Below are 12588 nucleotides of genomic sequence, written 5' to 3' on the forward strand. Positions count from 1 at the left end.
GTTCACCAGTATGGGGTGGGATACCGTGTCAAAGGCCTTCCTGAAGTCCAAGTATACGACATCCACCCCTCCTCCTGCGTCGAGGCGTTTTGTGACCTGGTCATAAAAAGAGACTAGATTGGTCAGGCACGATCTACCTGCCACGAACCCGTGCTGGTTTCCCCTCAGCATAATTTGTCCTGCCGGGCTCTCACAAATGTGAGCCTTGATAATTTTCTCAAAGATTTTGCCAAGGATGGAGGTGAGACTGACTGGCCTATAGTTACCCGGGTCCTCCTTCCTCCCCTTCTTGAAAATGGGAACCACATTGGCCCTTTTCCAGTCCTCCGGGACTTGACCCGTGCGCCACGAGCGTTCAAATATTCCCGCCAGTGGCTCTGCAATGATGTCGGCCAGTGCCTTCAGTACCCTCGGATGGAGCTCATCCGGGCCTGCCGACTTAAAGGCATCCAGTTCCTCCAAGTGACCCTGCACCACCTCAGGGTCCACGCATGGAAGTCTGGTGCCTTGCTGCTGCCTCCCTACACTCCCAGTGAGAGACTTGTCATGCCTCTCACTTAGGAACACTGAGGCGAAGAACTCGTTGAGGAGTTCAGCCTTGTCCCCTCTGTCCGTCACCAATTGTTTCTGCCCATTTAGCAGGGGTCCTATTCCTCCCTGGGCCTTCCTTTTACTCCCTATATATCTAAAAAACAATTTCTTATTGTCTTTTACTTGGGTTGCCATCCTCAGCTCCATGGTAGCTTTGGCCTGTCTAACTGCCTCCCTACAAGCACGAGCAGAAGAGGTATATTCCTCTTTGGTGATCTCTCCCTGTTTCCACTTTTTATGTGCTCCCCTTTTGGCCCTTAGTCTGCCCAGGATTTCTCTGGTCAGCCAGGGAAGCCTCCTGGCCCCTTTCCCTCTTTTACCTCGCACGGGGATCGTCTCGCTTTGTGCGAGAAGGATAGCTTCCTTAAGGCACAGCCACCCTTCTTGGGCTCCCATCGTTTCAAAACTATTACTCTGCAGTGCATCCTTCACTAATCGCCTGAGTTTGCTGAAATCAGCTTTCCTAAAGTCCAGCACGTTCACCCTACTGGTTACCTTACCCACTCGACGCCTTATGTTGAATTGTACTTTTAGGTGATCACTGTCCCCCAGATGGCTACCGATCTGTAGGTCCCCTACTATGTCATCCCCCGTTGCCAATACCAGATCCAGTAAGGCATTCCCCCTAGTGGGACCATGTACCTCCTGCGTCAGGTGGAGGTCCTGGACACAGGTTAGAAACCTGCGTGAGCGGTGGGACTTTGCTGTCTGTGTCTCCCAGCAGATGTCCGGGTAGTTTAGGTCCCCCATGACCACCGCCTCTTTAGCTTTTATGGTCTCTGAGAGTTGCCTCAGGAGCCCCAAATCTATTTCTTCCCCTTGATGTGGGGGTCTGTAGCAGACCCCTACCACCAAATCCTTTTCTCCTTGCCCCCCATGTAGCCTAACCCACAGTCCTTCTACTTCCTCATCCTTTGATTCTGTCTTGATGAGGGTTGATGTATATTGCTCCTTAACATAGAGCGCAACCCCTCCCCCACTTTTCCCCACTCTGTCCTTTCTGTACAATCTATAGCCCTCAATATGTACCGCCCAGTCGTGGGATGGATCCCACCAGGTTTCCGTCAGCCCCACTAAGTCGTAGTCGTTTAGTGCAACCAGGAGCGCTAGTTCATCCTGCTTGTTCCCCATGCTCCTAGCATTAGTATATAGGCACTTGAGCCCTGTGACTGGTGCTTTTGCTACCCCCTCGCTCCAAGTCCTAAAGGGCTTTTTGTCTCTAACCTTCCCGTTCCTTACCTGTGCCGTATTGCTGTCCACCCCCTGCCTTTCACGTTCCCAAAGCTCTCTTTCTTCAGGCTGGGCTGTCCTTGTGGGTGCCACCTGGTTTGGTGGTCCACAGCCTCCCCCACCCTCATCTTCCCCTCCCCCCGACGAGCCTAGTTTAAAGCCCGCCGGAGGAGATCCGCCAACCTGGAAGAAAACACACGCTTACCTTTGGGGGACAGGTGAAGCCCATCCCAGCTGAGCATGTCCCTCGTTGTAATGTGTGGGTCATTGTCCAGGAAGCCGAAGCCTGCCTCGAGACACCACTGCCGAAGCCGCCAGTTGGTCTCTCGGATGCAGTTCTCATGCCGTCTTCCACGTCCGTTCACTGGTAGGATGGAAGAGAATACCACCTGTGCACCAAATTCCCTCAGCACGCTGCCGAGAGCCTGGTAGTCCGCCATCAGGTGATCGGGGGTTCTCCTGGCCGCATCATTAGTACCCACATGGACAAGGACCATGGGGTAGTAATCGGTGGGCTTGATCCTGGCCTGGATTACCTCCGTCACATCCTGAATCTTAGCTCCAGGCAGGCAGTAGACCTCTCGTGCTGAAGGGTCCTGGCGACAAATGGGCCCTTCCATACCTCTCAGGATGGAATCGCCTATGACGAGCACGCGTCTCCTCCTCTTCTGGGTCCTCTCAGATCTCTTGATCTGTTTGGAATGTGAAGAATGTGGCATTTCTTCCTGCCCAAGGGTTTCCTCCTCCCTTTCCATCTCCTGCAGAGTCGCCAAGGCCTCGTACCTGTTCTCCAGTCGGACTGGAGAAGCTTGTACCTGCTCGCTGCGAGCCGCTCCGGTCCTGGCTGTGACCGTCTGCCACTCTGCCGTGGAGGTCCTTCCCTGGGCTGCTTCTTCCTTGGGTGCCTGGTCCTGCAGGGAAAGGAAATAACTGTCAATTTCCTCCTCCGCCTCCCTGATCCCCCTCAGCCTGCTAACCTCCTCCCGGAGCTCCCTCACCTGTGCCTCCAGAGCCCTAAGCCGGGCACCTGCCGGACAGGTGTGGGGGCTCCCAATCTCTGCCCCCCCCGGCCCTGCTGGGGATCCCCCGCAAGCCGGGAGGTAGGGGGACATCAGTTTCCCCATGGGCTCGGTCTGGGTGGAGGCCTCAGACCAGCCCCGGTTAGCCTTGTCCCCCTGGGCAGAGGCCCTAGCAGCACTCCTCGTAGACACCATTCTGAGCTGCTGTTTGTAGACCTGTGTGGTGTCTACGTCCTACCCGTACAGGAGTCCCACTCCTGGCCCTCCCAGCCCGCCCGCCGGCGCGAACGCCTGTGCAAACGCCGGCACGCTCTTACAGAGCGCGCCTGTTTGCGCGCTCTGTTCGCGCTGCGCGGCTCGGGAGCGCGGCTCCCTACCGGCTCAGCTATATGGGACCCGGAGGGCTTCCCCTCCGGATCCGGCTCAGCTGTGCCGAGGCCCTCCGCCCCACTTACCTTCGGGGGATCAGCTGCTGCTGCCCCCGCTGCCGATTCCTCTGCTGCTGCTGCTGCCGCTGCCGCCGCTGCCTCGGGTCAAAAGTTAGTTATGGGGCACACGTGCGTGCGGGACACACGTGTGCCTAACTCCTCTCCTTCCCGCTGCTGCTTCCCGAGTGAGGGAACTACGTCACCCTGCGGCTTTGAACCTGTGGTTTGAATTTCCCGCCCCCGCTCTAACGGCCAATCAGGCGCCTCGGTCTACCCGGAAGTGCCTGCCGGCAGTTCCGCCCCCTACGCTCCCCTGCTGGGGGGATCCGCTGCCGGGGAAGCCTGCTCCCTAAGGGTTAGCCCTTGAGGGGGCTTGCTGGCCTGGGGGGGCAGTCCCCTCCCTAGCCCTCCCTGTTTGCGCGCTCTGTTCGCGCTGCGCGGCTCGGGAGCGCAGCTCCCTGCCGGCTCAGCTATATGGGACCCGGAGGGCTTCCCCTCCGGATCCGGCTCAGCTGTGCCGAGGCCCTCCGCCCCACTTACCTTCGGGGGATCAGCTGCTGCTGCCCCCGCTGCCGATTCCTCTGCTGCTGCTGCTGCCGCCGCCGCCGCTGCCTCGGGTCAAAAGTTAGTTATGGGGCACACGTGCGTGCGGGACACACGTGTGCCTAACTCCTCTCCTTCCCGCTGCTGCTTCCCGAGTGGAATTGCACTTGTGCTCCCCTACTCTGTGGCGCTGGCTTTGTGCCTTACACTGGGCTGATATGTCCCTAATTCATCACTGGGCAGCTTTCCACATTCACATACTCATGGGGGTTGGACCCATGTACTGCCTTTCAGGCTGCCCGTACAGCCCTACTCAACACACTTCTTGTCGCAGCCATTCAGACCACCCCTGCAACCCTACTCTACATTTTGCTTATGCAGTCCTTCAGATTGCAACAGTACCCCCTACTCTGTGTGCGCCCAACATACACTACTGTCCCCCTCTGGGGCCACTCTCCTGCCCTTTCTCTCTGGGTCGTGTTATTGCTGCCTCACTGAGGCCTCCAGGGCCTTATAACCCTGTGGGGCTCAGGTGTCTGAACATGTGCCTGGCCCCTGTGCCTGTCCCTAAGTCTGGGTAACCAACCAGGATGCGGGGGTTGGGGTTCTAAGGCACCCTTCCCTGCCTTTCACTGGGGTGGCAACTGGCTTGGCATTTTTGGGGAGCTCCCCCACCACAGGTAGTCCCATCAGGCCATCCTTCCCTATCAGGGTGCAGTTTTCAGTCATACCCAGGACCAGGAACCTCCTGCTGTCCACATAGCTCCTGCCCTCACCTCCAAGGATGTACCAAGTAGCAGCTCAGCCAGTAGCAGACTGCTGCCTCAGCCCATGAGGGCCTGGATCTAAAATGGAGGCCTTATTTGGGCCGGCTGTCTGCTCTCAGCCTTAAGGTGGCAGGCACCAACAGTGCCCTGGCACAGTATTAAAATACCAAAATAAAAATTGCACTAGAAAATATTCGATTTGGTATTTTATTGCATGCACAAATGTACTGCAAGCACAAAAGTCAGGACTATAGGTCAACCCTATGCATAATGTGAGGTAGCAATTCTTTTGGAGGGAAGGAACATGTACTTTTATAATCAGAATACAATATTTAGTCCATCTCCACAGGCATTCCAGATCTGCACTTCTGAGTTTTCAATCACTGTAAAATAAGTAACGGTATTTTTAATATATTTAATATTACCCACTTGTGTCTTTTACCAGCTCTGTATCTCTTGAAAAGGTTATAACCAATGGCCGTGTGTAGACAAAACGAGAGGCGTGCGCACAACACTTTAAAGTGAGCTAAATGCTTTTGCACTGCTTTAATGGTGTCGGTGTTTGTACACATCAGTGGCGTATTGCACCTTAATTCCAGCCGCTGTAGGAAATTTGGCAGTGTAATGCACCTTGAATGACTTGGGGCACAGCAAACAAAAACTGCTTTAAGGAGTTTCAGTTTGCTGCCCCTACAGCAGCGGAGCAAAGCATGGGGCTCTGTGCAGCTCTGCAGGAAGCCCTAAAGGCAGCCTGGCAACAGCTCTACCCTGAAATCAGGCTGCACCCAAGAAAAGCAGCAAGCCTGATTTCCCCCCCACTCCCGAGCCTGCCTGCCTGCCTGCCTGAGCTATGAGGGGGCCGAGTGCTTCCCTCCATGGCTGCAGTGTCCTCTAGGACCACCTGAGTCGGGTGCCTGCATGCAAGTGCCGCCTGGGGGGGGGTGCTGCTGCTGCCATGGAGGGAAGCACCAGTCTCCCCTTCCCCCCACAGCCCAGGGACTGCTCCATCTGCCAACAGATCACCCGCCCTTCCCCACTGCCAGAGAGGGAGGTAAGTCAGCGGGGTGTGTGCACAACATAGGAGTTTAATCAGTCCTAAATTTAAGTGGTGTTTTTTAAAACCCACTGCTGCATAGGATCATAGAATCAATAAGTCAGAAGGGACCTAGACAGATCATCTAGTCTGACCCCCTGCCATGGGGAGGAAGGAGACTGGGGGTGGGAGGGGTCATAAAACCCCAGTCAGGTGCCTATCCAATCTCCTCTTGAAGATTTCCAGGGAAGGTGAGAGCACCACCTCCCTGGGAAGCCTATTCCAGGCTCTGGCCACCCTTACAGTGAAGTAGTTCTTCCTAATATCTAACCTAAACCTATCCTCCCTCAGCTTGTGGCCATTGTTCCTGGTGATTGCAAGGGGGGCCCTGGTGAACAGACTTTCCCCGAGTCCCTGCTGGTGGTCCCTGATAAGGTTGTAGGTAGCCACAAGATCCCCCCTCAGTCTCCTCTTGCAGAGACTGAAGAGATTCAGGTCCCTCAGCCTCTCCTTACAGGGCTGGCCATGGAGGCCCTCAACCATATAAGAGGCCCTCCTCTGGACCTTCTCCAGGTTCTCCACATCCCTCTTGAAGTGCAGCGCCCAGAACTGGACACAGTACTCCAGGTGTGGCCTGACCAGCGCCACACAGAGGGGGAGCAAGACCTCTCTGGACCTGTTAGTGATGCCCCTGTTGATGCATGACAGGGTGCAGTTGGCTCTGCCTATGGCTTTGTTGCATTGGCAACTCATGTTCATCCAGGAGTCAATCCTGACTCCAAGATCCCTCTCTGCCTCTGTGCTGCCGAGAGGGTCAGCCCCTAACCTATAACTATAATGCTGGTTCCCTCTCCCCAGGTGCAGCACCCTGCACTTGTCCTTGTAGAACCGCATCCTGTTCAGATCCGCCCAATTCTCTAACCTATCCAGGTCTGCCTGGATGCGGTTCCTGCCTGCCGGTGTATTCACTTTACCCCACAGTTTGGTGTCATCAGCGAACTTGAACAGGGTGCACTCCACACCCTTGTCCAGGTCGCTAATGAAGATATTGAACAGCACCGGCCCAAGGACCGAACCCTGGGGGACTCCACTGCCCCACACCCTCCCAGGTTGACATTGACCCATCCACCACCACCCTCTGGGTGTGCCCCTGGAGCCAGTTTGCCACCCAGGTGACTGCATTCGTCAATGCCTCAGTCCCTCAGCTTGCTTCAATGTAGGGCCCCTGTTTTGTCTACACACACCCAATTATTTCAACATTCCAGTCATATGAATCATCTCACCAGGTTTCAGTACAGTCTATTTACATTAAATTTCTTCTGAATGACAGTTTCCAGTTCCCCTTGCTTGTAACCCAACCTCCTACCATTGCTGTATAAACAACTATCCATAACCTCATTTACCTAGCCCATTGCTGTACATCACAGCTAAAGTCACTATTTGCAAATATGGTAGGGCCAGATATAGTAAATCAGGGGCAGGCAATTATTTTTTGGTGGAGGGCCGCTTACCCAGTTTTGGCAGGTTGTGGAGGGTCGCATGGGTAGCCCTGCCCCTTGACAGGTGCCCCACCCCCTGGTCACCATCTTGGGACTGCCCCACCCAGACCATGAGGCACTGGCCACATGGTGAGCGAGGTGGTTCCTGTCATTTTTTACAGGAACCAAGGGCAGAGAAATATGAATTTTCTACATTTGTTAGCGGCCCCGTGGGCCGGATAGAATGGCCTCACAGGCCGCATCCGGCCTGCGGGCCACGTTTTGCCCACTCCTGTAGTAAATTAAGCCTTTATCCTGCATGGCTTTCTCAGAAAATTGTGCTTAGTCAAATCAAAGCTAGCAAGCCACTATGAACCACATCCTCCATGAGAAGGAGAAAAATGTAGTCTAGAAACCACCTTCTCCTGGAAGCATACGTTGCCTTCAGAATTGATTGGTATCTTAAAAAACAAAACAAAAAAGAAGAAGAATAGTAAAGAGTTACTTTAAAGTCCTGCCTATGGGAAGTAACTATAAGGAAAATGGATTTCTTAGAATGTTGGCTTATAGGGTTACATCAGAATAAAATGCAACATAATTCTTCATAAGCTATCTCTGTATGGCTCTAATTTAGGGATAGGAAAAGTGAATTGTGGTGATAATTGCTGTCTATTATTAAATTACTCTCAATTCATTTCCCATTAAAGGACTTGACATTTCATATGGTCATGTTATTGCCTTCGTGAGCCTGGACAATATGCTCACCACAGAAACAAAGGGAAGTGTAGAAACCAGGAAGTGTAGCAAAACTTTAAAGAATGCATTGGTATTTATTTTACCATGGTATTATACCCAATAGCTTATTTTATTCCTTTATGTTCCGTATTTCTCAGATGCAATTTTTTTTCCATTTGGAAACCCAGAGTCCAATTCCTTGCCCACCAAAACTGTCCTGGTTCAGTCCCTTCATGTTTATGATGATGCTTTGCCGCCTCCTAGCACTGTCCAAGCCTTCTGGGATTATTTGCCAGTCTCATCAGACTCTTCTTCAGAAAGTGACACTACACCTTTCTTGAGGCTGACTCACCTTTTCTTCTCCTGTAGTGATTGTGACAGTTCACTTGTATCTAGTTTGAAATAGTAAACAAGCAGAAAAATATAACTAACATATTGAGGTTGTTTTCTTTAAAATGTCCTCCCTTTTAAAAAAAAATGGAATAATTGTACAAATAAGACAAGTTATCTTTCTACTGTAGAAATTAACTCATCAAATGAGTGTTGAAGAATGGGGGAAACAATTTCTTGCACAAGTGTAATTTCTTTCTTTGTCTGTATCAAATTTCTTTGTCAGTGCACAAATTGGTAGAGAAAGTTAATGGTTTTAGAGACGTCTGCTGCTGTCCGTCAGTTTTTGTTAATACTGGATAAAGGATCATTATAAAATGGGCATATGGAGGAAGGATGAGAGAGACATCAATGGTGGTAGTCTTCTGAAGAAATTTTAGCTATAATTATCATATTATTAGAACTGCATTTTTGGACCTCTCTAGTAGACCATATTAATGTTCTAAATTGTTTTCAAACAGGGAAAAAACTTCCCGCAAGCTGAACTGCAGAATAGGAAATAGTGTTGTTCAGCTGTTATACACTAAAATGTCTTGTGGTTCTTATTTTAAACAAGTCAGCATTGTCAGTGTATAGTTATATCATTTGTGGCCAGTCATGCAGACTTATTCATGAGAGTAACTTTACTCACATGAGTAGTCCTATTGATTTTAACGAGGCTACTTTCATGAATAAAGTAACTCATGTGCTTTGGTCTTTGTAGAAATTAGACCTTCATTTGGTCAGCTGTGGTCATAATTCACTTGCCCTGTGCGCTATTTATAAAAAAGCTGGATCCTGTATCCCTTATGTACCCAGAACTCAAGAGTGAGTTTTATAGATATGTGAATACTGAGGTCACAAGTGCGTTCCCATAATAAAGCACTAGGTCTGGGAGTGGCAGAAAGGATGGCAAAAGTTTGACAGTAACCTCACAATGTGAGGAGGGTGGTGTTTATACACATATTGGTGACTTATAGTGATTCTTTACTTTTCTGACAAAATAAGGAAGGCATTCTTTTTCATATTCCCATTACAATGTGAGCATATAGTGCCCCTGAAATGAAGGATTAGGGTAAGGCCTTTAAGATGTGTTTTGAGGAGGAGGTAGGTAGATGGATAGCAGACATTTTTACTGTAATAAACAAAGGCATTAGAGGATCTGGTGGCTAGAAACTGAAGTTTGAAATAAGGGCAAAATTGACAGTGAAGGTAATTAATCACTAAAACAATTTACCAGGAGATACGGTAGATTCTCCATTACTTGAAATCTGTATATCAGGATTGAATGTCTTTTTAATAGGTGAGTTCTAGTTCAACTGTGAGTTTTGAATTATTGAGCTTACTGGCTTGTGCTGTGCTGGAGGTTGGACTGTGTCCCTTAGCAACCACGCAATATATGTTCTGCCCTTAGCATCCATTCTCTGGCACTGAGAGAGTCAGGATACCGGCTAAATAGACCTATGGTCAGACCCGTTTTAGCATTTCTTATGTCATCACGAAGATCCTTTGTGATCTAAAATCTATGAAGCTTTGTTAAACTGTCAGATTGATCACAAATCTGTTTCTGGTTTGTTTGTTTTTAGGTTGTTAATGGAAAATGTCCTTCGTATAATAAAATCATCCTTCTAAAGGTTATTTTGATGGTATTGATGTTCTAGCAGCATCCATCTTTCAGGCACTCCACATCATGTCATAGGTTTCAGTGTGATGGAGCTTTTGCTGTGGTGGTCCTATTAATGCAGAATCCACCTTAGTTTCTAAAAAAAAAATTGTTATTCATGAAGTATTTTGATTTTTTAATCTGCCTTGACTCTCTAGGTTCTTAGATGAACCCCAATACATAATGAAGTCAGTAGCAGTTTTTTAAAAGAAATATGTGGGGAGGGGGTGTCTTATGTTTTTAATTTTGTGTGCAGCACCTGGGGGAGGGCAAAGAAACTTTACAAGGATGGTTCCATGAACAAAGGGGTCTTGTCAATCAGCTCTTTCTTGAAAGAACAGTGGTGCTTCCTGCTTGAGAAGGCATATTACTCAGCTGAATTTGAGATCAGAATTTAAAAAATCTGACCAATTCCAGCGTAGTTGTATTTAGTTATAAAGATTAACATTTTTTCTTTGATATTACTTTTTTCAGCACCAAGTGAGCAGCATATGATCTAGCTATTGAAATGCTTCTTTTCTTAATGTGTATTAAAGAACATGCGATGGACAGAAATTCTTTTTACAATATAAACTATATATATCAGAATATAAATACTTTTTTATATTTCACATAGAAGCAAAAAGTGATAAGTATCACTTTTGTTTTGTTTTTTTCTGCAGGCCAAAGCCTATCTGCGGATAGCTATGGAAATAATAAGAAGATTACCAACACCTCCAGGATGAACTGTTCATCTAAGGGATATACGATTAGAACTTTTAATGAAGTAATCTTTCAGTGTAAGCAGTGGTAGAACAAGTGGCAGAAATATGTAATTGTACATATTATGTTGCATTTGTAAGAAATACAATTCTGTTTCCCTTGGACTGAAAAAATCCCTCCCTTGGATGTCCTCCGTTTTAATATGTTACACCAGCCTGTGGAAGCTCCATTCCCAGAACACAACACCTCTTTATCCAAGCACAGAGACTTGTAACTGGGGCAATGACATGTTGAAGATCATAGTTTCATCTGTATACCTTTCATAATCAATTTGCCTTAGTTTATTTATATTTTTGTTCAGCCTCCTTTCATTTAATTACTAGCATGGCCTTACATTGGGTAAATGTGAATGTTTCTATAGACCATCAAAAATGAACGAGTAGTCATTTACAAAAATGAATGAGTAGTCATGCACTATGTAACTGCAACATGATTGTGTACATGTACACTTCAGCATCTGAAGAATATCCTTTATTGTAATGATTTTTCATAGTGGATCATGGGCTTATTTATTCCTTACTGGATAATGTTGGATCATGACATAATTCCTGATTTACAGGATAATGAACTACATGACACTGTGACATATTTCTTGACTGTTTTGTGTTATATTAAATCCAGGTAGAAAAGTAGATAACAGCCAGGTCTTCACTGGAACTCAGATGTTGTATCTGAGCTTGATTTACCAAAGGAAATAAGTGATCAGTATATATTATTTTGATGACTTCATACATGAGGATATTCCTCTTACAAAGTAACAGTTCAGAATATAAATGTATGAACTAAAGATGCAACTAGAAGGAAACAAGTATTTCATTTTCTGACTGCTAGGCCTAGTACTTCCATTTTTTTACTGCCTTGTTAGCGTCAATCCTTATTTTTATATTGATACAGGTGATCTCTGTGGATGTACAAGAACATAGTTCCATAACATGGGTTTCCATTTCCAATTAGAAGTTCGAATTTATTTTTGCTGTTTTGTACCATTTAAACACATGCATCTTGGGGAGCTTTTGCCATTGACTTCAACAGGCTCAGGATTTCACCCTTAATTTATACTATTTTCGTGTTATCTTTCCCATCTTGAAATGTTATGACATAGAAGAGGATGTGGCATGCTCTTTCACTGGGATCATTTGAAACATACACACCTAACAAAATATTTAAAATTTAGGCACAAATTATGAAGTTTCAGATTTCAGTTGTTTTGCAAATGTGTTAACAGTATAGTCTAAGAGAATTTTGTTACTCTACCTTTATCTGTTTACTTGAAGAAAACTGCAGAGAAATAAAATTTCACTTTAGTTGTTTCTGCAGCATGTGATTTCCAGCCTTTTGGACTGAACACTTTTTCAAGCACAAATCATTTGCAATCGCCCACTGGTACATTTTATCAAAATTAAATGTGTGATAATGTGTTGCCTTTATTGATAACATCTTGCTTCATTGGTTTGGTGAGTTCTCATTTACATACATATCTGTTGCATGTATCCCTGTGTGTGTGCGTGTGGTAGGCAGCCATTGATCCTCTGGATCATGGTGTATGTATAAGAGGTCTAGTCAGTTACTGATGAGTGCACTTGTATGGAGTCCTGCGACCATTAGACCATAAGACCTTCAATGAATATATGTAGAGAAGAGTATGAAGGAGTGGAGGCTACGCAAGATCTACTATCCCCCTCTTTAGACCATTGAGACAGAATCCCAAGGGCAGTCCGAGTCCAGATGTTCTGTGCCTCAATGGTTGGAGCTTCTGCCACAGAGGAACAAGTAGGAACTGCTGCTGACTGTGTAATGCCTCAGCAAGGGTGCAGGTCTGTCAGGATGATGTCCCTTAGCATTTCTCCAATCAAGGAGTACTCACAAGGCAGTGGGTCTAGGGTATTGAGTTGCCTTATGTTCATCTTACTCTGGAGGTTGCAACATTTTGGTATTTCATAGGAGCCACTGCAGCAGGCAACAATTGCCAG

The 12588-nt window shown here is 47.6% G+C and overlaps 1 protein-coding gene across 1 annotated transcript in view; it reads left to right on the forward strand.

Annotated features, from left to right (window-relative positions):
* The window catches only part of NUBPL (NUBP iron-sulfur cluster assembly factor, mitochondrial), a 225428-nt gene extending 213465 nt beyond the window's left edge, over positions 1-11963 (forward strand). Inside the window, exon 11 of the mRNA XM_090033568.1 lies at positions 10519-11963. Coding sequence (XP_089889694.1) covers positions 10519-10581 — 63 coding nt within the window. The 3' untranslated portion in view covers positions 10582-11963. The remainder of the gene's footprint in view (positions 1-10518) is intronic.
* Positions 11964-12588: the final 625 nt, after the last annotated feature.

The sequence above is a fragment of the Crocodylus siamensis genome, chromosome 2, assembly GCF_052110815.1.
Source record: "Crocodylus siamensis isolate JL-2025a chromosome 2, ASM5211081v1, whole genome shotgun sequence".
NCBI classification, from domain to species: Eukaryota; Metazoa; Chordata; order Crocodylia; family Crocodylidae; genus Crocodylus; species Crocodylus siamensis.